This window comes from Cicer arietinum, chromosome 8 (genome assembly GCF_000331145.2).
Source record: "Cicer arietinum cultivar CDC Frontier isolate Library 1 chromosome 8, Cicar.CDCFrontier_v2.0, whole genome shotgun sequence".
In the NCBI taxonomy this organism is placed as follows: domain Eukaryota; kingdom Viridiplantae; phylum Streptophyta; class Magnoliopsida; order Fabales; family Fabaceae; genus Cicer; species Cicer arietinum.
Window position 1 is genome coordinate 2,370,577 of NC_021167.2, and position 26,431 is coordinate 2,397,007.

General features: G+C 31.8%; 3 protein-coding genes across 4 annotated transcripts in view; 1 reads left to right on the forward strand and 2 right to left on the reverse strand.

Annotated features, from left to right (window-relative positions):
• Positions 1-2: 2 nt before the first annotated feature.
• LOC101501134 (chaperone protein dnaJ 13-like) lies at positions 3-9,265 on the reverse strand. Its single transcript, XM_004511625.4, has 13 exons — positions 8,894-9,265; positions 8,527-8,813; positions 8,011-8,208; positions 7,804-7,918; positions 6,971-7,057; positions 6,639-6,727; positions 5,043-5,127; positions 4,497-4,550; positions 3,802-3,882; positions 2,725-2,802; positions 1,511-1,750; positions 577-684; positions 3-471 (listed from the first exon to the last, which is right to left on the reverse strand). The coding sequence occupies exons 1-13, from the start codon at positions 9,038-9,040 to the stop codon at positions 415-417; spliced, it is 1,626 nt and encodes a 541-aa protein (XP_004511682.1). The 5' UTR covers positions 9,041-9,265; the 3' UTR covers positions 3-414.
• A 2,238-nt stretch (positions 9,266-11,503) lies between these two features.
• Positions 11,504-19,983, reverse strand: LOC101496278 (chaperone protein dnaJ 13-like). 2 transcript variants are annotated; one of them, XM_004512141.4, is made up of 13 exons: positions 19,377-19,982; positions 18,999-19,297; positions 18,429-18,626; positions 18,222-18,336; positions 17,568-17,654; positions 17,242-17,330; positions 16,074-16,158; positions 15,139-15,192; positions 14,594-14,674; positions 13,635-13,712; positions 12,610-12,849; positions 11,974-12,084; positions 11,504-11,882 (listed from the first exon to the last, which is right to left on the reverse strand). In XM_004512141.4, the coding sequence occupies exons 1-13, from the start codon at positions 19,503-19,505 to the stop codon at positions 11,826-11,828; spliced, it is 1,623 nt and encodes a 540-aa protein (XP_004512198.1). In that variant the 5' UTR covers positions 19,506-19,982; the 3' UTR covers positions 11,504-11,825. The 2 variants fall into 2 exon arrangements, with proteins under 2 accessions (XP_004512198.1, XP_027193025.1); XM_027337224.2 differs by lacking the exons at positions 16,074-16,158; positions 17,242-17,330 and having other exon boundaries at positions 19,377-19,983.
• A 1,338-nt stretch (positions 19,984-21,321) lies between these two features.
• The window catches only part of LOC101501445 (putative glucuronosyltransferase PGSIP8), a 6,199-nt gene continuing 1,089 nt past the window's right edge, over positions 21,322-26,431 (forward strand). The window contains exons 1-4 of the mRNA XM_004511626.4: positions 21,322-21,725; positions 24,415-24,673; positions 25,302-25,503; positions 25,620-25,767. Coding sequence (XP_004511683.1) covers positions 21,454-21,725; positions 24,415-24,673; positions 25,302-25,503; positions 25,620-25,767 — 881 coding nt within the window. The 5' untranslated portion in view covers positions 21,322-21,453. The remainder of the gene's footprint in view (positions 21,726-24,414; positions 24,674-25,301; positions 25,504-25,619; positions 25,768-26,431) is intronic.

Sequence of the window (26,431 nt, forward strand, 5' to 3'; positions counted from 1 at the left end):
CATTCGAGGTTATTCCCAGGTGTTATTGTCATTTCTAGTGTATCAACTACAAACCTGAATGAAAATTACAGCCATTGGGCAAAGAATGAATTTATATGGTTGGGCAAGGCATCAAATGAACAATAAAAGGAAAATGACTAACAAAATTGGGGTCCGAAACGGCGTAGAGCACAACTTGACAAAGTTCTACAACAACGTCCTAAAATGCTCTTATTTCATACATTTTTTGGGGTGTAACAAAGGAGGAAAACAAAAGTAAACTAAAAGTGAGGATATACTGGCCCAAAAATTATAAAATTGTACAAGTACCCTTTATAACTCAACCTAACAATACAAAATGTTTTACCTCGAGCATGTAAACAAGGCAAAACTGCAAGGGGTAACAATGCTATAGATGTGTATATTAATATTTCTTTATATCATGTGGGTACCCTGGGGTATCAGTAATTCTTCATAGTCCCCAACCAAGACCTGTTTCAAACAAATTTATTAGCCCATGTACCAACCCTATTACAAAGGGTTTATAATACTAAATTTTTAAGCTTTTAAGCGTGACAGTATAACAACTGCTAATACCTTGTGTTCATTGCCAGCATAAGCATATTCTACATACAAGAGTTTAGAATCTCCTGGACAAGGATCACAAAAGCCCATAATTCCTGATTTCTTTACACCTTCGTGAAGCTGCATCAACAAATAGGACATTAATTATTTAGTGATAATATTTGCAGCCGCAAAGGGCAAGGCATGTTGGCGGAGTGCTCCAAAAATTTCATTTTAGTGAAGTTACGATGTGGCTTCCAGTTTCAACTATATACTGTTCATTTATGCTTAAATATATTAGTTGGCCAAAATCATCACAACAAACAAGTTGCACGAGAACACCATGAAATGTTACTATGTGAACATAATCAAATAGGAATTCTCATAGACACAATTCAACATTTATTAAAGGGAAATGCTAACATGTGCCCTTAGGGCACATGTTAATAGTTCAAATGTAGAATTGTCTTGGAACTTGTGTTTTCAATTCTTTAAATGTTAAATATTATTTTTTTCAATAAAAATTTCTACTTCGGTATTCTTAAGGACACATTAGCATGACCCTTTATTTAATTCATAAAAGTAGTAGCTTCTGAATGAATTCTCCCACAATCACTCTAAAGACTTTTCACATGGGTTTCTGCAGCTTCACAACAAAGGAACGTTACTTTTCTATACAACCCTATAGTTACTTTTCTATAGTCAGTCCAAGAAATTAAGCAGAAAAATATAACCCTAGTTACTTTTCTATTACTGTTTGGAACCATTCTCTCAAAACATCAACTTTAAGTTTTTAACACATCATGCCTAATCAAAGGAGTCGGCTTCACTTTATTCCATCCTATAATTACCGCAATATTTATTTAATGTTGATAAGCAAGCAGAAAAATGAATAGTTGAAAATTACCAAAATTCGTAATCAACAAATGTCTAGAATAAATTTGCGAGAGAAAGCAAGGAATCATACCTTTAGATGACCAGAATCATCAACTAGAAAATTCAGAGAAGTTGTAACATCGATGACTCCTGAAGTAGATTCAGGACTGGTTCCACTTGACGAATACAAGTTTTTCAAAATTGTATCATTTCCATATAGCGCTTTCATAATAACCAGTCCACCCGTTTCTAATTGCTTATTTCTTTTCCTATTAGCCACATTTTGTTGTAATTGTTGAGCTTTCTCTGCTGCAGCCCTTCCTTCTTGAACCTGCCACAAGTATTTGCAACCATAGAAGGAGAGGAAGAGGGTGCTAAGTTAACTCAATAGTATTCACCAAAATAGAAGATCTGACATGTCTTCCATCTAAGACTTGTCACTTTGAAAAGGTGAAGCTATATTATGTGCAGGCATTTAAGCCCAGAGGAAATAAAGGAGAAAACCGATATGTTTCAAGTCATGGAGGCATTTGAAGAAATCCTATCCTAGTCCCCCCTGTATTTTGGACTAATGCTAGATACCTAGATATGAAATATAAGGGAACTCGAGGCCACTGCTTATACAATTGAAAATTTATAGATTCCCAAATCTCAAAAAAGCATTAGACTTGGGATTGACAGAACAAAATCTTATTATCTAAATATAATCTTGTTTCAAGTGAATTGGGATATCTTAAACAGTACTGGATTCCCCTGTAATATGTACAATTGAAAAATCTAGTATTTACAGGGAGGCATCCTACATTCAAGCAAAAAGGTATCATATCATACATACCAATGTCAGTAGAGCAGCATGACAAACACAACCTAAAAATCTATAGCTAATGCATAAAAGACACTCACATACAAAGGAGTGATAATTAAGAACAGGATGAAAATCAGAATCATCTTATACCTCCACATAACAGTCAAACTAATAACATCACAAAATTCTGCTAGACAATCAATGAATGGTTAAACAAAAGAATCTTTGGACCTTTTTACTGAAAAGTTTCATTCATTAGCGGAGAAGTTATTTTTTTTTAGAGGGAGGGGGATTCATTCATCGTATGAAGGTGTACACCATGCATTGACAAGAAGCAGATCCCAAGTTATGAAGTGTATATGAACATAGCTATCACACAGCCAGAAAATGTAGGATGTCTAACATGAAGAGGTACAAGTAACACACCAGAAACATCGACAATACACAACTATAGAAGCCAAACACCACTAATTTATTAGTAACAAGTTAATCATCCATACCTGAGCAGAAGTTTTCTCCTCCTTCTCTAGAGCCTTCTGCTTATTCCTTTTATGGTAATACGGTTTAATCAAAAATTTCTGCAAACAAAACTCGAATATTAGACGCGCATCTTTAAACCAAACGAGTTATGTATATTAGCTAAAACTTGAACGTCGTGTCATCAAACTGTTCAATAACCCAAACAAGCACATCTATCATATATTAGCTAAAAAATAAGTAGTTATCTTGATTCTTACTAAAGTATTTCTGCACCAGAAATATTTGGTAATAAAAAGTGGCGAGCGGGGATCAAGATTTTTGTAACTAATGTTACAGTTAACATGATTGAACTCATCAGTGAAAATTTTGAGAATAAGTTCTTTTTTGTTCTTAATAAATATTATCCTGCCTATGCACATGCTTGACATGTAAACCTTAAGACAAGTCGGAATCATAATTATACAAAAAGTATCAACAAAAAACAACTGCAGTTTATGTACAGAAAGACAACATAATAATAGGGCAATAAACAACAACATAAATGTAGCAGCAAAAATAGCTGATAATCATGAGACCTACAAAAGGTATACTCATAATTTAGAAAGGGGAGATTATTGGCAGGTATATTACTAGCCATATTCTTTGATGATGTTAGTTGTGCACATTATTTTATTCCCCATGGAGACCATTGCAACCATAAAGAGTTTTTTTTATTTGTTTTCAAAACTAAACTCTAAATAACATTTCACAACAAATAAATTACCATTATAAATATGGTGTTCAATGGTTCCTTATGTCCACAACAACCATATATTTATTATTAAACTAAGTAAAACTTATAGATATCACCATGCTGAATAACGATAGCTTATTTGGAATTGAATCTACACCCTCTTCAGCAAAAGGGAAATTATGGGATCAAAATTATCATTATTCAGAGGAAAGCAAGTGAAAATATTTTCCTCTTACGGATAATATTAGCAATAACCTGGGTGTCAATATTTATAGGTCTTCACTGACTAAACTGCCAGATAGCGCTGACATACATTAAAGTGTTTGACCAGTTGGTTATGAACTTAAAGATCATTTGAATTCACCTTCAGAATAAAGTAAAAAGATGTTGGAACAACTAATGCTCCAGTAGCAAACACAGGGTTCAAATGCGTTGTCAGCAAAATCTGCAAGTAATTATACAATTATAACAAGTCAGAAACAAGGTAAAACAAACAAGCAAATTTAAATTGCAGCATTATATAAAGATTTTAAAAATGTATGTAGGATAATCATATAAGGTTTCAAGGTAATTACATACTACAATAACGAAGTTCATTATATAAAGATTTTAAAAATGTATTTTTATATAAAGATTTTACAAATGTATTTTTATATAAAGATTTTAAAAATGTATTTTTATATAAAGATTTTAAAAATGTATTTTTCAGCAATTATATAAGGTTTCAAGGTAATTTACATACTACAATAACAAAGTTCACAAAGGAATATAAACAAGGTAGGATAATCATATCCAAGCCAAGCAATAATACCAATATAACACAACAACAATAATAAGCCTTTTAACTAAGAACCTATCTCATTTCTGGTAATCAGCTATATAGCTAGTCTAAGAAGGCATAGCGCATAATTCAATCCATATGTCTTTAAAGTATATCTTAACAATCAAAACGAAATTACACACATAAATCATCTTACATAAAGTATCTAAATAAACGTCAAAGCCCAAAATGTTGTCTAGCATCTACCAGACTAAACATGTAAAGAAGACTCTTCTTACAGGAATAACCAACTTCTGACCCCCGCGATAGAGTTCAAATCTCCAGGAAATACCCTGAAAAGGTTAAACAAAATATACAAGAAATCATGATCAAGGCGGGGGGGGGGGGAAGTAACATTTTGCATTGAACCTTAAAACAAGGGGAAGGGTGGATCGTGAACCATTAATGTGACAAAATAAAAATTTAATACGGCCTGATGCATACTTGTTTTGATGACTGGATCAAGAACTTATCAATTTATGCAGTATTCTAATAGGGTATTTTAACAGGTAGATTTTCAGAAATCCCACCAGTCTCTTTGCTCTTTCCATTTCAAGTTTGAGAAAAAAAAAGGCTGAGGTTATAGATGTTACAGAAGTATACAATCATTTGTACCATTATCCTAACGATTTAAAGTTCTGACAATGTTCATGAATCGTGATATCAACTTGATTTTAAATAATACAAGCTTTCACCCTAAGCCTAAACCGCTTTATCTAATCACAGAAATGAAGACACGAACTATAAACACAGATAATAGTAAAAGAAATCTTTGAATGCATTACCTGAATTCCTACAACATACAACCAGCGCACAGTACTGAATTTAGATAACTTCCTTCCACCACCAACTTCAATCTCAATAGAAGAACTAAAAGTTTAAATAGATTAATGTCAAAAACAGATAGCATACAAACAAATTCAAAAATGAATGTTAATGAGTAACCCAAATATATGGTGGGTAACTATGCTAACTATCATGCAAAATCAGCTTTAGTAATCATCAAAGTGTAGTAGATCATCAAAGCTGTTTAAGGCATCTCTAAAAGCATTCTAAATATTCAAATTTACATTCCGTGATTGAGAACTGTTACCAAGACTTTTCCAACTAGGTGAGGTCAGCTACAGGACCAAATGATGCCATAATTACCTATCATGTACTAATTTCAAAGATAGAGTATATCATTTATCTCTGAATCTCTCTTAAGGGTTTGTAATATAGTTTTTCTTGGTCTCCTCCATGTCTAACTATTGAACAATCCAGTCTATCGTTCATGTCCCATCTAGTCAACTCTCCTTAGTAGTGCTTTCATGGGTCTTCTCCACACATGTCAAACCACCTAAGATGAGACTATATACATTTTTTACAACTTTAGCTAGCTCAATATTCCCTCTAATAACTGTATTCACAATCCTAGTGTATTGTGTAATCGTTTATTCATTGTAACGTTCTCATCTATGTAAGTTTCAAATCGCGAGACTAGAGTTGTATATTCTCCAATTTTCATCTCTACACTGGAATATCTGTCTATTGCTAAATTTGTTTTCCATATGCTCTATTTTACTTTGACTTAAACAAAAGATGCATCATCAAATACCATTCAATATCTTAAAATTTCATTTGTTTATTCTTTCAACTCTCCAACACTGCCATCTGCAAAAAGTAGTTGTCCTGACACCATATCTTTTTTTATAGAAAATTGTTGAATAAGATCACTGCTTTAATAAATTGATTGCAACAATTCGACACTTGATCCTAAACCTCTTCAAATTTAATTCTAGTAAAGAGAAGATAAAATTTCCCCATTCATTTTTATTCCAATAAAGAGGAAAATTTCTTCTTTTAGCATATTGCAGATGCCATCTTTTATACCTTCGCAGTTTATTTTTCCGAACAAGAAAATGGTGTATGGAATGTCACTCGCTAAGGAACCTCTTATTATCCAATGTTATGAAGAAGAGAAATAGGCAACTATTCTTAACCAATTCTCAAAAGGAGGTGTTGACTAGATGGATCAACCAACAAAATTGAGCTCTAAAAAACCATGATTCAACAATGGAAATGGTTCAAAACAATCAACTGCAATAAATTTGTTTTCATATATTATAAAGATGAAAATAGAAGATATATGAATAACGAAAACAAGTAAAATAAGTTGGATTTCGAGTCAAGATTTGGCAATCGGCATACAAAAAAAATATATGTTACCAAGTATTCAATGGGACCTTTGGCAACAATAAAATATGACATTGCGAGCATTTAGTGACCAAAATCTAAGTATGATGGTATGGTATACTATTTCCTAAAAAAAACAAAGAGGGGGCTCGAAAAGTGAAAACAGACCCCCCATCTAAATTTTCAGCTAATCAGATTTTGCATACCTCCCAACTCTTCCTGCAATGCAACCATGAGATTTAGAAGAAAAGCGATGAGTATACTGAACTGCTGTCTCAAAAGAACCTGTGCCGAACTAAAGGAGTTGAGAAAGAATTTAGTATAAGAAAAAATGAAATACTTAAATTGTTCTATACAAATACAAATTAGCGACATATAAGACCAGACTATTCAAAAGATGGAAGCACATGATCAGTCACTTTTTTCTCTCTCTCCTTTTTGGAGAGTAGAATGATGAATCATACTGGACAATTATTAATCAAAAGGGTAGTAAAATTTCAAGTCCAAAGGACTGATCAGGCAGAAAACATAGAAGTACCTTTATTTCTCCAGAGGCAGACCTTCTCTGATCTTTTTTCTGCCACCCTACAGCTACAGATGATTGTGATCCCAACATGAGTTGTATCTGAAATACACATGAGAAGAAACATATCACAGATAAAGAATATTCCAAAACTATAACCTTGAGGCAACAAAAAGCCCAACTCATCAATTTTATGCTATGAAATGACCAACACTTACATGACCAAATTCTGGCAAAACATTACATTTCAAGGAATTCGGGTATTAAAAGTACCAAAGGTACAAAATTTGTTGATATTCATCAACTTCAAAATTGAAAAATATGTCCCCAGTTGGAAATTGTTTAAAATACAGACATATCACTCCTTTGTTTCCTTGAGTTTAGTAAGTTGCTTGTACAACTACAAAGTAGATCCTAGTTTTCTGGATGAATGTTAGATGATGAATGCTAGCAACAAACACATTCCAATACACTTTCTCCTAGTGGTTGAAAGTCATGTGGGGCCCACCAAATTATGTCGACACTATTTAAATATGGTGGGACTTGCATGAATTTCAACCAATCGGTGAAAGTGTATTGAAAAGTGTGTGTTGCTAGCATTACTCATGTCAGATACAGTGGACGACTGACTATCTTGATACAACAAATCTCAGTTAAATTAGTTAATTTCATAGTTATCATTATATCGATCTTATTTTAAGCAGATGTATGCATATCCAGACAATATTTTTCATAATTTTCCCTCCTGCTATGTCGTCTACCTACATCCCAAGTTTGAATCTGTGTGGACTAGATATGATATGAAGCCATAGATGAGAAAGGAAAGTTCAAGGCATAGAATAGCATACATGTCCATTTGTTGTTTCTGACAGTTGGCGGGTCCATGCATTAGAAAGATTCAATGAACCATCTTTCAAAGACATTGATAATCCCATTGTTGCAGATGAGTGTGATGACAGATGTCTGGGACATGATGCACAAGAAACACATAAAACATCACTGGGACTGGCAAAAGAGCACTGTTCAATTAGACTTGCAAAAGGCAAATTACCCACCGAGATGTCTGCACCCCTAATAGTGCGCGTAAACCAGCGGAAGCCATAAATTCTATTGACGAAACTTCGGAAATTTGATGACTAAGTACAGCAGAAGCAGCTCCACCCCCTTCATGTCCATCAACTGCTAAATTGCCACCAATCGTAGCAATAGTTTGCTTTGACATCCGAGACTGAATTTCACTCGTCATTGCCATTCTGATGCTCAGAAACATCACATAAAAAACATGAACATTCAAATGAAATCATAATTAAGAGTATCTCAACACATCCATTGCATCATGCAGCCAATATTTCACTGTCAAAAACATGTTTCTATAAAAAGTCAAAATGAAGTACACAAGGCATGATATCATCCAGAAAATATCAGTTTATATCCATCATTGCTCACATCAAAATTCGAGTCCGGATATCATTAAAACCATTGCAACGGCAAAGTATACATATACACTTCAAAAATTAAAAATAATAAAAGTTCCATTGTCAAATTGAAATAAGATGAACATAGAGAAATACCCTCTGAATAGGCCATCGCCATCAAGAAAGTTTGGCAAAGACATATTGGCCAGAATTGTACCGGAAGATCGAAAATGTGCCGCCAACTTTTCCTGTTCCCTCCTTCTCTTCAGTCTCTCCAATTCAGCTTTAATCTCTTCAGCTTTATTCAACATCGGACCAAGTTCCAAACCAGAAATCAAACCTTCCATGCCATAGATATCATAAACTTGTCTTTTATTTGGATCTGACAGAATCTCATACGCTTCACATACTTTTTGAAAATTCTCCGTAGCAATAAGTTTCATCTGGTAGAAGAAAACAACGCCAGTGAACAAATTGGAAAAGGAATGAAGATGAAATAGCAGAGTGAGAGAGTGATGCATACAGGAGGAGATTGGTACTTATCGGGATGATAAACTTGCGCCCATTGACGATAAGCTTTGCGGATTTCTTCATCGGAAGCTTCGGGGGATAAGTTCAATACTGCGTATAGTTTTTTATTGTCTTGTGCTTCTTCGTTCTGTTCATCCATGGCGGTTACTGGTAGTGGAAAATTTGGAACCGATAGGGTTTTTAGGGTTTTGCAGAGAAATGGTGAATGAAGGGAAAGGGTTTAAGAGTGAAAGATGTTTTGCTTACGTCACAAATGGTTCGATCGAACCATCAAATCACAATGCGGAATGGAAAAGTAGAAATGGTTTATCTAATTGAGAGATAGAATACATATTCTCTCTCTTCCTTTGCCTAAGTTCGGGTCAGAAAATATTGTCACTATAAAAAAAAATAAAAATTGCTTGCGGTTGGGCTGTGGCGTGGGGCACAGGAAATGTTGGAATCTAATCTAACTGATAAAAAAGAAAAAATAGAGGAAGTAGAAATGTTTATAGTTGATACTTTCAAAAAAATGTTTATAGTTGAATTGAACATTTTATTTTAGAATTTGAACATATCTTATAAGATAAAAATAAAAATATTTATAGTCATTCATTTATATGTTTTGTGTTTCAATATTTAGTGGATCAACATCATAGTCATGTAAGATTTGTGTTTAACACTTTTTTATAACATGCACATCCTCTTTTAAAAACAAATAAGATATGTTTACTTTGTAGAAAATAGTGTTTTTATTTTTTCAAATATGATTTTATTTTAAACACAAATACAATTTTTTTAATATTTTAATTATTTGCAAAAATACAAACAATTATTCCCTTCAAAATTTTCTTCTCTTATCTTATTGTTAGAATTGTTTTAAAAATAAAAATAAAAAATATTTTATCAAAATATTACACCTAATTTTTTAAAATAATATTATAGAACACTAAATAAAATTATCTGTTTCTCTTAAATAAACTTATGGCTCAATTAATTTACATATTACTGATGAAATTATATAAGTGAATAAACTCATAATTATAGTGTTTTTCAAGTAATATTTGTACCTTAATCAAATGAATGGTATGTGGCTGGATAAAAGTTTTTCACTAAAAAATAAGCAATTAATTGAAGAATAAATTATTAAAGAATTTTCCTATTGTCTTAGATCAAATTGTCTTTTTTTAATTTTTGTCGCGTATCTAATGTCTCTTTCGAACACTAATTTAAGTTGATCCGATTGTTTTCTCAAATAATAAAATAGATTTTAATTTTCTCAATAACTAAATGAGATCTCACAGTTTTTGTCATTAATCAAAATGAATTCTCCCTCAAAATTATATTTTTACATAAAATAGAATAAATTATGAATAGCAAACTATACTTTTAAGTGTATTGTTGAAATATTAATAAAAGTATATTGAAAACGCGATAGAAAATGAGAGACAATTTTCGCTTTAGAGGTTTACTCATAAAAACAAATAAGATATGTTTACTTTGTAGAAAATAGTGTTTTTATTTTTTCAAATATGATTTTATTTTAAACACAAATACAATTTTTTTAATATTTTAATTATTTGCAAAAATACAAACAATTATTCCCTTCAAAATTTTCTTCTCTTATCTTATTGTTAGAATTGTTTTAAAAATAAAAATAAAAAATATTTTATCAAAATATTACACCTAATTTTTTAAAATAATATTATAGAACACTAAATAAAATTATCTGTTTCTCTTAAATAAACTTATGGCTCAATTAATTTACATATTACTGATGAAATTATATAAGTGAATAAACTCATAATTATAGTGTTTTTCAAGTAATATTTGTACCTTAATCAAATGAATGGTATGTGGCTGGATAAAAGTTTTTCACTAAAAAATAAGCAATTAATTGAAGAATAAATTATTAAAGAATTTTCCTATTGTCTTAGATCAAATTGTCTTTTTTTAATTTTTGTCGCGTATCTAATGTCTCTTTCGAACACTAATTTAAGTTGATCCGATTGTTTTCTCAAATAATAAAATAGATTTTAATTTTCTCAATAACTAAATGAGATCTCACAGTTTTTGTCATTAATCAAAATGAATTCTCCCTCAAAATTATATTTTTACATAAAATAGAATAAATTATGAATAGCAAACTATACTTTTAAGTGTATTGTTGAAATATTAATAAAAGTATATTGAAAACGCGATAGAAAATGAGAGACAATTTTCGCTTTAGAGGTTTACTCAAATTTTACATAATTTTTAAATTTTTAATAAAAATTATTATTTTTTATTAAAATGTTTTTAGTTATTGTATATCTACATAAATTTTATAACTTACTATAATAAATAAATATAATAATACAAAGATAAATTAATTTTATCCTTACGAGAATAAAAAAATTAACAAATTTAATATTATTAGTAATTTTTTAACTTCTTTAAATCGTAACACCTTCCTCCACTTGTCATACCTGTGAATCTTAGTATTTTGTCCATATTGATTTTGAAAATTAAACAAAATAATTATTTCTTTAATGTCTTTATTTATACTATTCATTTTTCATTTTCAAATAATATTTGAAGTAAAAGCTGTAAATTCTTAAATAAACAAAAAAAACAATACGTCTGTTAAAAACAAATACAATCAGCATTATTTAAAAATCAAGAGTTCATCGAAAAGATTCTATCAAAATAAAATACACACAATTTAAAAAATGAATACACAAAATGTATAGACAAAATAAACTGAACCTAAAGTGTCCGCCCTTATTTCATACTTTTTTGGGGCGTAAAGAAGGAGGAAAACAAAAGTAAACTAAAAAAGTGAGGATACCACTGGCTCAAAAATTGTATAGTTCTTGTAATTCAATCTAACGGGACAAAATGTTTTACCATAGTCATGTAAACAGGACAAAACTGCAAAAGGTTAACAATGATATGATATTTCTTTATATCATGTGGGTGTCATGGGGTATCAGTAATTCTTCATAGTCACCAACCAAGACCTGTTTCAAATTTTTAATTAGTCCATATACCAATGTTATACAAAATGTTTATAATATGAACTTTTTAAACGATAACAAAAACTGCTAATACCTTGTATTGATCGCTAGCATAAGCATACTCTACGTACAACAACAGTTCACAATTTCCTGGACAAGGATCGCAAAATCCCATGATTCCTGATTTCTTTACACCTTCGTGAAGCTGCATCAACAAATAGGACATTCATTCTTTGTTATTTAATGATAATTATTTGCAGCAGCAAAGGGCAAACCATATTTGCTCCAAAGACTTAATTTTAGCGAAGTTGCAACATGTTTCGACCATATAATGTTTATTTATATAAAAGCTATCAAAGATCGGTTACAACTCACAAGTTGCACAAGAATGCCATGAACTGTTACAGTGAGAAACATGATAATTAAATAGGAATTTGCTTGATCAGTACATTCTCACAATTCAACATTTAATAAATACAAGTAGTAGCTTATGAATGAATTTTCTTTCACTCTAAAGACCTTTCAAGTAGGTTTATGCAGCATCATAACAAAGGAAGGTAACAGTGTTGATTAATTGTCCAAGATTTCAATTTAACCCATCATTCTCTATATTTTGCAGCAATATCTCTATTAATGTTAATAAGCAAGCAGAAATAGTTGAAATTACCCAAATTTGTAATTAACAAATGTCTAGGATATATTTGTGAGAGAAAGCAAGGAGGAATTATACCTTAAGTTGACCAGAATCATCAACTAAAAAATTCAGAGGTGTTGTAACATCAATGACTCCTAAAGTAGATTCAAAACTTGCTTCCCTTGATGAATACAAATTTTTCAAAATTGTATCATTTCCATACAGCGCTTTTATAATTACCAGTCCACCCATTTTTAATTGCCTGTTTCTTTTCCTATTAGCCACATTTTGTTGTAATTTATGAGCTTTCTCGGCTGCAGCCCTTCTTTCTAGAATCTGCACAAGTATTTGCAACCAGGGAATGAGAGGAATGGGGTGTTAACTCAATAGTATTCACCAAAACAGGAAATGTGGCATTTCTTTCATCTTAGACATTAATGACATGTCACTTCCAAAAAGTGAAGCTATATTATGTGCAGGCATTTATGCCCGGAGGAAAAACTCATTTACACGCTTCATGATTAGGGCTTGCACTGAATCTATAATTCTGTATCCAAGTTTCCGATAATCACAGCCGATAACTAAATGGAGGCATTTGGAGAAACTGTATCCTAGTTCCCCCAGTACTTTGGACTAATATGCTAGATACCTAGATATAAAATCTAACGGAACTCAAGGCACTCACGGTACAATTGGAAGTTTATAGATTCCCAAATCTAAAAATAGCATTAAACAGGCGATTGGCAAGACAAAATTTTACTGTCCAACTATAATCTTGTTTCGAGTGAATTGGGATATCTAAAACAGTACTGGATTCCCCTGTAATATGTACAAATTGAGAAATATAGGAATTTACAGGTAGGCATCTTTCAATCAAGCAAAAATGTGTCATACATACTAGTGTCAATAGGACAGCATGACAAACCTCAAACACTACCTAAAAATCTATAGCTAATGCATAGAAGACACTCACATACAAAGGAGCGACAACTAAGAACAGGATGAATACCGGAATCATCTTATGACTACACATAACAGTCAAATAAATAACATCACAAAGAATTCTGTTAGACAATCAATGAATGCCACTACTCTATTAGTAGCACATTAATCATTCATACCTGAGCAGAAATTTTTTCCTCCTTCTCTAGAGCCTTCTGCTTATTCCTTTTACGGTAATACGGGTTAATGAAAAGTTTCTGCAAACACGACTCAAATATTAGAAGCACATCTATAAACCAAATAAGTTATGTATATTAGCTAAAATTGAAGGGTGTGTCATCAAATGTTCAATAAATCAAACAAGCCAATCTATCATATTAGTTAAAACATTAGTTATCTTGATTGTTCCTTTAGTATGCCTGACAAGCAGACCTTAAGACAAGTTTGAATCAGAATGAAATTATATAAAAATATCACCTAAACAAAATACAGCATTCAAGATCTTGATTGTCCCACATTCAGTACTAAATTTTTAATGTACGGAAAGGCAACACAATAACTCGGCAATAAACAACAATATAAATGTTGCAGCAAAAATAGCTGATAACCTTGTGAACTAGAAAAGGTACACTCATAATTTAGAAAGGGAAGATTATTGGCAGGTATACAACTAGCTATATTCTTTGATGATGTTAGTTTTGCAAATCATTTTATCCCCCATGGAGACTATTGCAACTATAAAGAGTTTTTCTAATTTGTTTTCAAAACAAAACTCTATATAACAACAATTCACAACAAATTAATTAACATCATAAATATGGTGTTCAATGGTTCCTAACGTCGTGAACAACCATATTTTTATTATTAAACTAAGTAGAACTTGTAGATATATCACCGTGCTGAATAATGATTGCTTATTTGGATTTACACCCTCTTCAGCTAAAAGGAAATTGTGAGATCAAAATTATCATTATTTAGAGAAAAGCAAGTGAAATATTTTCCTCTTAAGGATAATATTAACATTAACCTGAGTGTAAATATTTATAGGTCTTCACAAAATAAACTGCCAGATAGTACTGACATACCTAAACTGCTCAACCAGTTGGTTATCACCGTAAAGATAATTAATTATATTCACCTTCAGAAAAAAGTAAAAAGATGCTGGAACAACTAATGCTCCAGTAGCAAACACAGGGTTCAAATGCGTTGTCAGCAAAATCTGCAAGTAATAGTACATTTATAAAAAGTTAGAAATAAAGTAAGACAAACAAGCAAATTCAAATTGCAGCGTTATATGTAGATTTTAAAAATGTATATTTTCTAAATTATTTTTCAGCAATTATATAAGGTTTCAAGGTAATTTTAATACTGAAGTTCACAAAGGAATCTAAACAAGGTAGGATATTCAGTTCCAAGCAAAGTACTAAAGCCAATATAAAAAAAATAGATAGTAATAATAAATAAGCCCTTTAACTTAGAACCTATCTCATTTCTGGTAATCGGCTATATAGCTAGCCTAAAAAGGCACAGAGCATAGTTCTATCCTGACAGGCCTTTAGAGCATATCTTAACAATCAAAAAGACATTACACACACAAACTATCTTACAAAAAACACCTAAATATAAGCCCAAAATGCTGTCTAACATCTATCAGGCTAAACATGTAAAGAAGACTCTTCTTACAGGAATAATCAACTTCTGACTTCTGCGATAGAGTTTAAATCTCCAGAAAATACCCTGAAAAGGTCAAATAAAATGTATGACAGTTTATACAAGAAATCATGAACAATAGGGGGAAAAGCAACATCTTGCGTTGAACCTTAAAGCGAGGGGAAGGGAGGATTGTGAACCGTTAATATGACACGGTACCGTGTCGTCAAGAAACTTGTTTTGATGACTGGATCAAGAACTTATCAAATCATGCAGTATTTTAATAGGGTATTTTAACAAATGGAATTTTAGAAATCCCACCAGTCTCTTTGCTCTTTCCATTCCATGTTTGAGGAAAAAAGGCTAGGTTTCTCTACCTTCATCACTTTCTGGCCTCCATAGCCTCTCAACTGTCTATGACTTCTTTTGTCTCACATCTACCATGGGTAAGCAGACATCTCCTTCAACACCTTTGATTTGTTTATTTTGGCCTGAATCTGACAACTGCAAACAATCTCCATTTTTGTCTACCCAAAACTAATTGGAATACTGCATTAAAATTTCTATTTTTTAATGTGTTAGTGCCTAGTGGTGGTCCTCACTGTTTATGTGTAGACAAGTTTTTGGTCGGGTAACTCTGGCTGAAATGCAGGTTTGGGGTTTCTAGGTAGAGGGTTGAAAGTTTCACCATAATTGTTTGTTTGGCTTGAATTGCATAATCCACATTTCAAGCCTAGAAAGCTTTTGCATGAGGAAGCTGGTAATAGAGATGTTACAAAGTATAAAACCATTTGTGTACCACTATTCTAACAGTTTAAAGTTTTGACAATGTTCATGGATCATGATAGCAACTTGATTTTAAATAATACAAGCTTTCACCCTAACTCTAAACCGCTTTATTTAATCATAGAAACAAAACACAAACTATAAATACAGATAATAGTAAACGAAATCATTAAATGCATTACCTGAATCCCTACTACATAACTCCAGCACACAGTACTGTATTCGGATAAATTCCTTCCACCACTAACTTCAATCTCAATGGAAGAACTAAAAGTTTAAATGGTTTAATGTCAAAAACAGATAGCATACTAACAAATTCAAAAATGAATGTTAATAAGTAACCAAAATATATGGAGGGTAACTATGCTTACGATCATGCAAAATCAGCTTTAGTAATCATCAAAGTGTAGTAGATTCAACTGAAATGAAGATTTAAGAGATTCTACTCGCTGTTTAGGGCATCTCTAAAAGCATTCGAAATATTCAAATTTACATTACATGATTGAGAACTGTTACCTAGACTTTTCAAACAAGGTGGGGTCAGCTACAGGACCAAATGATGCCATAATTACCAATCAAGTACTAATTTCAAAGACATATCATTTATCTCTGAGCCTCTCTTAAAGGTTTGTAATATAGTTTTTCTTGGTCCCCTCCTCCATGTCTAACTACTGAACTATCCAGTCTATCTTTCAAGTTTCATTTGGTCAACTCTTCTTAGTGCTTCCATAGGTCTTCTTGCACATGTCAAACCACCTAAGCTGAGACTATTTCATTTTTTTTCAATTTTAGCTAGCTCAACTTTCTCTCTAATAACTGTATTCACTATCCTAGTTTGTATTGTGTAATCATTTATTCATTGCAACATTCTCATGTATGTAACTACAATTCGTGGGACTTGTAGAGTTGTATATTCTCCAATTTTCACCTCTACACTGGAATGTCTGTCTCTTGCTAAATTTGTTTTCCATATGTTCTATTTTACTTCAACTTATACAAAAGATGTATCGTACAATAACTTTCTCAATATCTAAAATTTCATTTGTTTATTCTGTAGACTCTCCAACACTACCAGCTGCAAAGAGTAGTTACCCTGACACCATCTCTTTTTAAAAAAATAAACCAAGATGCCATCTCTTGTAGAAAATTGTTCCATAAGATCACTGCTTTAAAAAAACGATTCCAACAACTCGTCACTTGATCCTAAACTTCATCTTTCAATTTAATTCTAATCAAGGGAATAAAAAATAGAGCATATTCCAAAAAAACAGTTCTCAATCAGATTTTTGGAAGAGTGAGCTTGAAAACAGACACCCCAGCTAAATTTTAAGCTCATCATATTTTGCATACCTCCCAACTCTTCCTGCAATGCAGCCACGAGAATCAGAAGAAAAGTGACGAGTATACTGAACTTCTGTATCAAAAGAACCTATGCCGAACTAAAGGAGTAGAGAACGAAATTAGTATAGGAAAAAATGGAAAACTTAATTTTCTCTATACAAATTAGCAACATCTAAGACCGCTATTCAAAAGACGGAAGCATGTGATCTGTAAATTTTTTACTCTCTCTCCCTTTAGGAGAGTAGAATGATGAATCATACTGGACAATTTTTAAATCAACGGGATAGTAAAAATTCCAATCCAAATGACTGATTATGCAGAAAATATAGAAGTACCTCTATTTGTCCAGTGGCAGACCTTCTCTGGTCATTTTTCTCCAACCTTAGAGCTACGGATGATTGTGATCCCAACCTGAGTTGTATCTGAAATACACATGAGAAGAGACATATAACAGATAGAGAATATTCCAAAACTGTTTCATAATTCTTGAGGCAAAGAAAAGCACAACAAAAATTATGCTTTGAAATGGCCAACACTAACATGACCAAATCCTGGCGAAACATCACATTTCAAGGAATTTGGGTATTAAAAGTACCAAGGGTACAAAAATTTGTTAATATTTGTTGATATTCATCTATTACAAGACTGAAAATATGTCCCCACAGTCGGAAATTGAGAAAAATACAGACAGATCACTCCTTTGTTTCTTTGAGTTTAGTAAGTTGCCTATACCAATTAGATCCTGGTATTCTGGATGAATGTGAGATACAGTGGATGACTATCTTGATATCAACAAATCTCTGTTAAATTAATTAATTTCATAGTTATCATTATATCAATCTTATTTTAAGCCGATCTTCCAGACAACATTATGTACAATTTTTCATCCTGTTATGCTGTCTACCTGCAATCCCAAGTTTGAATCCGTGTGCACTGGATGTGATATGATCGTATATGAGAAAAAAAGTTCAAGGCATAGAATAGTATACATGTCCATTTGTTGTTTTTGACAGTCGCCGGGTGCATGAACTAGAAAGCTTCAAGGAACCATTTTTCAAAGACATTGATAGTCCCATTGCTGCAGATGACTGTGATGAGAATTGCCTGGGACATAATGCACAAGAAACACACAAAGCATCACTAGGACTGGCAAAAGAACATTGTTCAAATAGATTTGCAAAAAGCAAATTACCCACCGAGATGCCCGCACCCCAATTAGTGCGCGTAAACCAGCTGAAGCCATAAATTCTATTGACGAAACTTTGGAAAGTTGATGATTAAGTACAGCAGAAGCAGCTCCACCACCTTTACCGCGATCAACTTCTAAATTGCCACCAATCGTAACAACACTTCGCTTTGATAACCAAGACTTAATTTGACTCGTCATTTCCATTCTGATGCTCAGAAACATCGCATAAAAAACATAAACATTAAATGAAATCATAATTATGAGTATCTCAAAACTCGTACCACATCAAACAAACAATATTTCACTATCGAAAACATGTTTCTATAAAAATCAATCGAGAACACCAAGCATGATATCATCCAATGGATCACAATTTTTATTACTTATACATCAACATTCTGAGTCCCAAATCCCAATATCATTAAAACCATTCCAACAACAAGGTAGGCATTTTTAGCAATATATATCAATATATACTTAACAAAAATTATAATAAACGTTCCATTTTCAAATTGAGTATTTAATCAACGACAGTTTATTAAGAGTGAATGAAATAAGATGAACATAGAGAAATTACCTACTGAAGAGACCATCACCATGAAGACAGCGTGGCAAAGACACATTTGCCAGAATTGTACCCGAAGATTGAAAATACGCGGCCGCCATCTTTTCATTTTCCTTCCATCTCTTCAATCTCTTCAATTCTGCTTTAATCTCTTTAACCTCTTCAGCTTTATTCAACACCGGACCAAGTTCCAAACCAGAAATCAACCCTTCCATGCCATAGATATCATAAACTTTTCTTTTATTTGGATCAGATAGAATCTCATATGCTTCAGATACTCGTTGAAAATTATCGGTAGCAATAAGTTTCATCTGATAGAGAAAAACAATGGCAGTGAAGAAATTGGAAAAGAAGGAAGAGGAAATAGAAGAGTGAGAGAATGATACATACAGGAGAAGATTGGTACTTATCGGGATGATAAACTTGCGCGCATTGACGATAAGTTTTGCGAATTTCTTCATCGGAAGCTTCGGGGGATAAGTTCAATACTGCGTAGAGTTTTGTATTCTGTTCCTCCATTGATAGTGGAAAATTTGGAACACGATAGGGTTTTGCAGAGAGATGATGAATGGTAAGAGTGAAAGAAGATTTGGTTAAGTCAGCATTAGAAGCGTATCTTGATTGGGACGCGAGAATTGTTCTACTTCTACAGCGAGAATTGTTGAGTGGCAAATCACGGCGTTTGACTGAGTGAGTATATGATGATGTGCTCTCTCTTCCTTGCCTTGCGGGAGCTGCTCATTCTCTCACCTATCTTCATTGTTTGCTTCTATTCAACTCAAATATCACAAATTTGACGAAGCCATTTACAAAGCAATGTTGTTTTTCTTTCGATTGGGTCATATTGCTTTCAACACTGAAATAACATTTGCAATTTGAACGAGCTTTCAGCGAGTTGTTCGATTAATAGTAGGCCAAACAAGTAAACAACTGTTTCCACCACCGTTACTACTATTGGTGGGTGTTCATGGTTTAAAATAGCGAACTTTTAAAGGCAAATTTTTTTATTTATATTTGTTAAAGAGTTCGTTGTTTGAAAGATAAGAACTCCTACTATCTTCTTTTTTTTTTTTTTTTTTTTTTTTTTATTTCAGTTTTATCATTATAAATGGTAAAAAATAAAATAAAATAAAACACAAATGGTCTCATTTTGGTTGGGTATACATAAATTTTCACAATCGATGATGACTGAAGATGATGTATCAAAATCCAATACTCATCAAGTTATACAATTTGATTGAAACAATTATAATTTTATGATGCACGAAACGATAAATATTATAATTTTAATTGAGACTATTAGAATTTCACAAAACCTATAAACGAAGATTGTCCACTACTTATAAACAATTTGTAATATCTTATATCATCAAATGTGAGACTCTTAACAATAAAATTAAGAGACGACGACCAATTGATCAATTCAAAAGTATCATATTTTACATACGCCTTGTTAACATGTCATAGTTGTCTGATACAGCTTTTGCAACAACCATAAGACACTTCTACACGAGGTGTAGTTGCTAATATATTCAATGTCTACAATTAATAGTTCACAATGATACCCAACAAATGATATTTACGAAGACGATATGGTGTATCACAATTTTGAAATACAGAGATTTAAGACGAGTTTGTCTAAATAGTGTAAACATTATAGCTGAAATGGATCTTAAAAAGTGCCAAAAATTGCAGATTATATTAAGTACTCGATTATGATAAAATAAAATAAAAACGTTATTCAAATGTTGCTGAATCTCTAATTAATCTTTGTGATTTTTAAATTATTTTTTATTAATATAATAACAAAAAATACAACAAGGGAGTGAATAATCTTATCCCAAAATTGTTGTCTTCTTCGCAATTTATCCATTTAAAAAAAAAATCGATTCAATACACTAAAATGTCCACATTATTTAAAAATTGAAATTTAAAATAATTTATAAATAACATTTATACTATTCTATCAATCCAGATACCTTTTATTAAAAATAACATCACAAAACCACAAAGCGAATAATTCATGAAAAATGTGACATGAGTTTTATAGTAAGAACAAAATTACAAGTACTTTGTTTATTATTTTTTGTGAGTTTTAAAGCTAAAAAAATAAGCATGAGTTGATTAGTTCTGAGCTACTACCATGTACCGGCCAAGCTACCATTTAAAAGTTGTATTGTATGTATCGTTTCCCTTAATAAGTGGTTTATTTTTCCTGATTGACGGTGCATGAAAAAGTCCTCTCTCTTGCTCCTACTCGTTTTCTATCTATGATAATAAATCTAAATAAAAAGCCTCTTTAATGTAGTTATTAATGTTAATATAATCCACCATCTTGCTACTACTTGAAACTTTCGCTCACGCTACACGCTAATAGTTATAGTGCCGCGACTTATCACATACACGAATTAATATAAATTACTTATAACTAGACACTCAGAAATTATCATTTTGGGGGAAAATCAAAATGGGTTACAATGTAGTAGATAATAATAATCTGAGATGGTTGCTACTATTATCACTGGTACTGTTATTGCATCAACCCTGTATCGAAGCGACGTCGTCTACACAGAGATACAAGAACGCATACGCGACGATGATGTATGTAGGTACACCAAGGGACTATGAATTCTACGTTGCCGTACGCGTCCTCATTAAATCGCTTTTCAAACTTAACGTTCAAGCTGATCTCGTCGTCATTGCTTCCGTCGATGTTCCTCTTCCATGGATTCGAGCCCTGTAAGTCCTTCCGAATTTATTTACTTTAATACATTCTATAAATTAATAAACTCATAAGGACTTCGGTAAACTTATTTTAATTAAGAAATTAAAGTGAAAGTAAGCTATAATCTAGATACTCCTAAAATCCCGGTGAGGCTAGAGCGTTCGTTTAATTCAGTTGTTGTCCTCGCTCCTCACTGAGCGCGATATGTTTGGGGGTTGGGTGATGCTGTAAAATTAAATTAAATTTTCAGTGTAACATTATAATAATATTAATTTGGTTAATTTATTAGTAGTATTGTCGTTGTTAACAATAATATCGATGGTCTTTTTAGCCACTCGATAGCGTTGAATTGAAATGAAATGTGTGGAAGTATGGGTTGGTCAAATTTCAGATATTTTGCGGTGAAGTCGAGGATATACATTTCTACTTTCCACTCACCCAATCGACTTTAGTGTGTGTTTGTCTGTGCTTGCCTTTAAGTTGAATACAAAACAAGAAACACGTTACAAATAAAACTCGAACGTATTTTCCCGTTGGTTGCAGGCAGAGTCAAACGGACTCGCATAGTACACGCGTCTATTTATTTTCCCTTAAACAATTGAAATTTTATTATTTTGTCACTAAAGAAATTAAGTTATTTTATTTCATTGGAATTAATATTTTGAAAACACTTATAATTAAGAGTATTTTTTAAAATAATTTATTTATTTTTCTATGATTATGTTTTAGAAATATTTTTATCTTATTATTTATAATCTGAATTTTACTTTATAAAATTAATTTTACTAAAGATTTAAATTAAACGTGTTATAATAATTAGCATTACTTTTTCTTAATTAATTGTTGATAATACTATAGACTATGTGTTTAAGTGACTGTCTTACTGATGAAAGAAACAAAAAGAAATATTAATTTTGAAATAATAATATTTATTTGTTCACTCATAAATATCAATCAATTGGTAAATGCAAATACATTGATATAATGTTTGAATTTAAATGAAATTTTTTATATCTCCACACATTTAAGGTGTGTGGGTGTAACAATGAAATTACTTAAAAAAAATTAATACTTATCAAACATTCTTTTTAATATTTTTGAGAAAATATTAAAAGGACTTATTTACACGTGCCTCATAGAGTACAAGAATTGTAAACCAGAATTCCGAAGTTCAAACTTTGAAATACTAGTTTTATTATTACTATAATATACAATGTATAAATGCACAAGTAAAATTCAACTTTTTTTTTTAGGCGGCATATTACAGGGGTTTGGACTTTGGACTCAATATCTCCCTATTTTGTCTCTCCATATTAGAGACACCCCTTGTGCTATTGCTACCCCTTCGTTAAGGTCATTCTCCTTTTTGTTTTCTGAGTACAATTAAATTTTGAAGTGATTCGTCTCACATTACGTGGTAAATAAAGAATTTATTTTGAAGTTGTATCTTATTAAAAATACAAAAGTATTTTAATTTATTAATTTAAAAAAAAAACAATGGATCAGTGGATTGAAATCTACTTTATTTATTTTTCATTAATATTAATAATATTTTTATTATTTAAAAACATCTTATATTTTTATTATTTAAAAACATCTTATATTTTTAATAATATTTATTTTTGTTGATTATTTAATTTTTTTTCTACTGAATAATTAAAATAAAATCGTTAAGTTACATTTTTTAAACTGCATTTTTACTAGATAAATTAAGAAACGAAGGGCCCTTTTGCCAAATAAAGTTTTATCTGAATTTTCGCACACTTTAAAAAGGAAGATGAAAATCAGCTGAAGCAACATCATTTGACCATTAGTATCTTCCTTACTTGTCGTCCAAATGTCACAAATTGGATCCTTGTATACTTAGTCTTCGTGGATGTTGCCTAAAAAAAAGTATCCTTTCATGTTTGGATTTACAGTTAGATTGGTGGAATTATGGTGAACCAAATTATTAGAGGAGGACAAGACACCAACAGCCAAGACTCAACTTTCTATTTATTTCTTTATAATTTTTTTTATCAATACTTTTGATCACTTAATATTTTTTCAATATTCATCGGATACACCAAGTCACCAACAGTTTTTTTATGGCCCTTGTTTTGAGTTTTACTAGAAATTCTTTTGTTGATATCTTCACTTAAGAGTTTGAATATTGGCAGTGTTAGTGTCACATGTTTTTTCCTTTATAAATTGTATTCATTGTATTATAAATTAATATCAATTGATTGATGTCTTTTCTTTACAAGTATTTCATATCCTATTTAATTTATATTAATAGATTTACAACGTGTCATATCCTAAATATAAAAAAAAATATCAATATCAATATCCATGTCACACAATGTCACTTCATATTTATGCAATTCATACATATTTGGGACCACTTGATAGTAGAATATGAAACCCAAATTGGGTTCCTTTAACAATGACCATAACCATTGAAGATGTTCTAATACCCGGATTTCATAACAACACTCACAAAAGTAAAAAAGTTGCACTTCAATCCCTCAAGTTCAAGCCTAATAATATTAAGTATAGCTCCAGTTTAATAACAACAAGTGAAACTCACTATGATTTATCCAATCACAGAGCCAACTAATTTGATGAGAGTTGAGAGCAAATTCTGTTGCCTTGCGCATTAGTTTAGTACGTTGGTGAATTTACCATATTGCTGTGTTTTTTGACCGGGTTGTTTTGTATCAGCGAAGAGGAAGACGGTGCAAAAGTTCTGAGGGTGTCAAACATGGACAATCCTTACAAGCATCAGGATAATTTTGACAGGAGATTTAAGTTGTCACTGAATAAACTTTATGCTTGGAGCTTAGTTGATTATGACAGGGTAGTCATGTTGGATGCTGATAACCTCTTCCTTCAAAACACTGACGAATTGTTTCAATGTGGACAATTTTGTGCTGTCTTTATTAATCCCTGTGTTTTCCATACTGGTCTCTTTGTCTTGCAGGTAAATTCATATTGCCTTAAAGGTCAACAAAAATATCTGCTAAGATGCTATATATAATATATAACCCCATGCTCAACATGCATACTTGTGTTCTTTATATTTTAACAAGTAAACTTTCAATTTAGTTCTTAAACTATAATTTCTCTCTTATTCATCTGATTTAAGTTGTCATCTGAATTATTTAGCCGAGTGTTAGAGAAGCTAGGTTCTCATAGAGATCTGCTTTGAGTTAGCGGAGGTTGTAGTAGTGCCCAAGCCCTATGTGCTATAATGGAGAGCCAAGGTCGCTCCGCCTTATTGACACATAAGGAGTCAAGTGAGTTCTCAATGAATTAGCTCTATGGTAATGCTTCAATTTATAGATAGAAAGCTCTATGATGAAAACTATCACATTATTAGGTTTGGAGATTTATAATATTTTTACAGTTTAGGGACAAAATGGGTGAGACATGATAGTTTAGAGACTAAATTAAATGCTTAACCTTACTTTAAAGTTTCATTTTCAGAGGTAGGAAAATTGATATATATAACCAAATTAGAATGGCCTAAACAATTTGTTTCCTTGTCCATGTTTTATAAATAAATAATTGTAACTGTCATATGGCTTCTAATTATTTGGTATTTGCAGCCATCAATGGTTGTGTTCAAGGACATGGTTAATGAATTACAAAATGGGAGAGAAAATCCAGATGGTGCAGACCAAGGTTTTATTGCTAGCTACTTCCCTGAGTTGCTTGATAAGCCAATGTTTCATCCTCCATCAAATGGCACTAAGCTTGATGGAACATATAGGCTTCCTTTAGGTTATCAGATGGATGCTTCTTACTACTGTAAGTATATTACAGTTTACAATAGCTAAGTTCTTTAAACATTGTAATATGAACTTATGGATTGGACCATTGAAATTTATGTAATTTGTGCTAATATATATACTTCATGATTTCAGATCTTAAACTTCGTTGGAGCATACCCTGTGGACCAAATAGTGTGATCACATTCCCGGGGGCACCATGGTTGAAGCCATGGTATTGGTGGTCTTGGCCTGTCCTGCCACTAGGCCTTCAGTGGCATGAACAACGTCGCCAAACTTTAGGGTAAGTCTAAAAGGGGTGCATTCATTTTGATTTTTGTGTGTTTCATCTAATCTTATTCTGCTGGAAAATCATTAAGGTGATTTAAACTACTTAAACACTGGTTTTCAGAATATATTTATATGTTAAGAGATAGACATATCCAAGTATTATTATGTCCATATGTTTCTAGTAGCCCCTTATCTCCGTCAAGCCATTGCTTTATGCTGTGGAGCACGAACACCTCTTCAAAGTGTTGTGTCTGACACGTTTGAAACGAACACTTTCCGAATACACCATAGGACACATGTCAGAAACCTCTTAAGAGTGTCTAATTAAAAAATGTTTTTTGTGGCTCGGTCATCCGTTAGACATGTTTTGGTCACGCGCCAAGAGACTAACCGAAACCTGCTATCAGTTGGACACACCTGACCTTAGATCAGATCTTTTATCTTTTTTGAACTGCATTATCATAGGATTTACTAGTTATTGTAAAATACATTATCCATATTCTTATTTTAGGATTACTTATGTAAGGATTTCATTATAAATGATTCCTCTTAGTATTATTTTTTCTGAGTTATTATCATCATCATAACTTTGTTTTTACAAAGTTAATTATCAGTCTTAATTCTCGATTTAAATTTTTGTCATGTTAAATTTATATATATATATATATATATATATA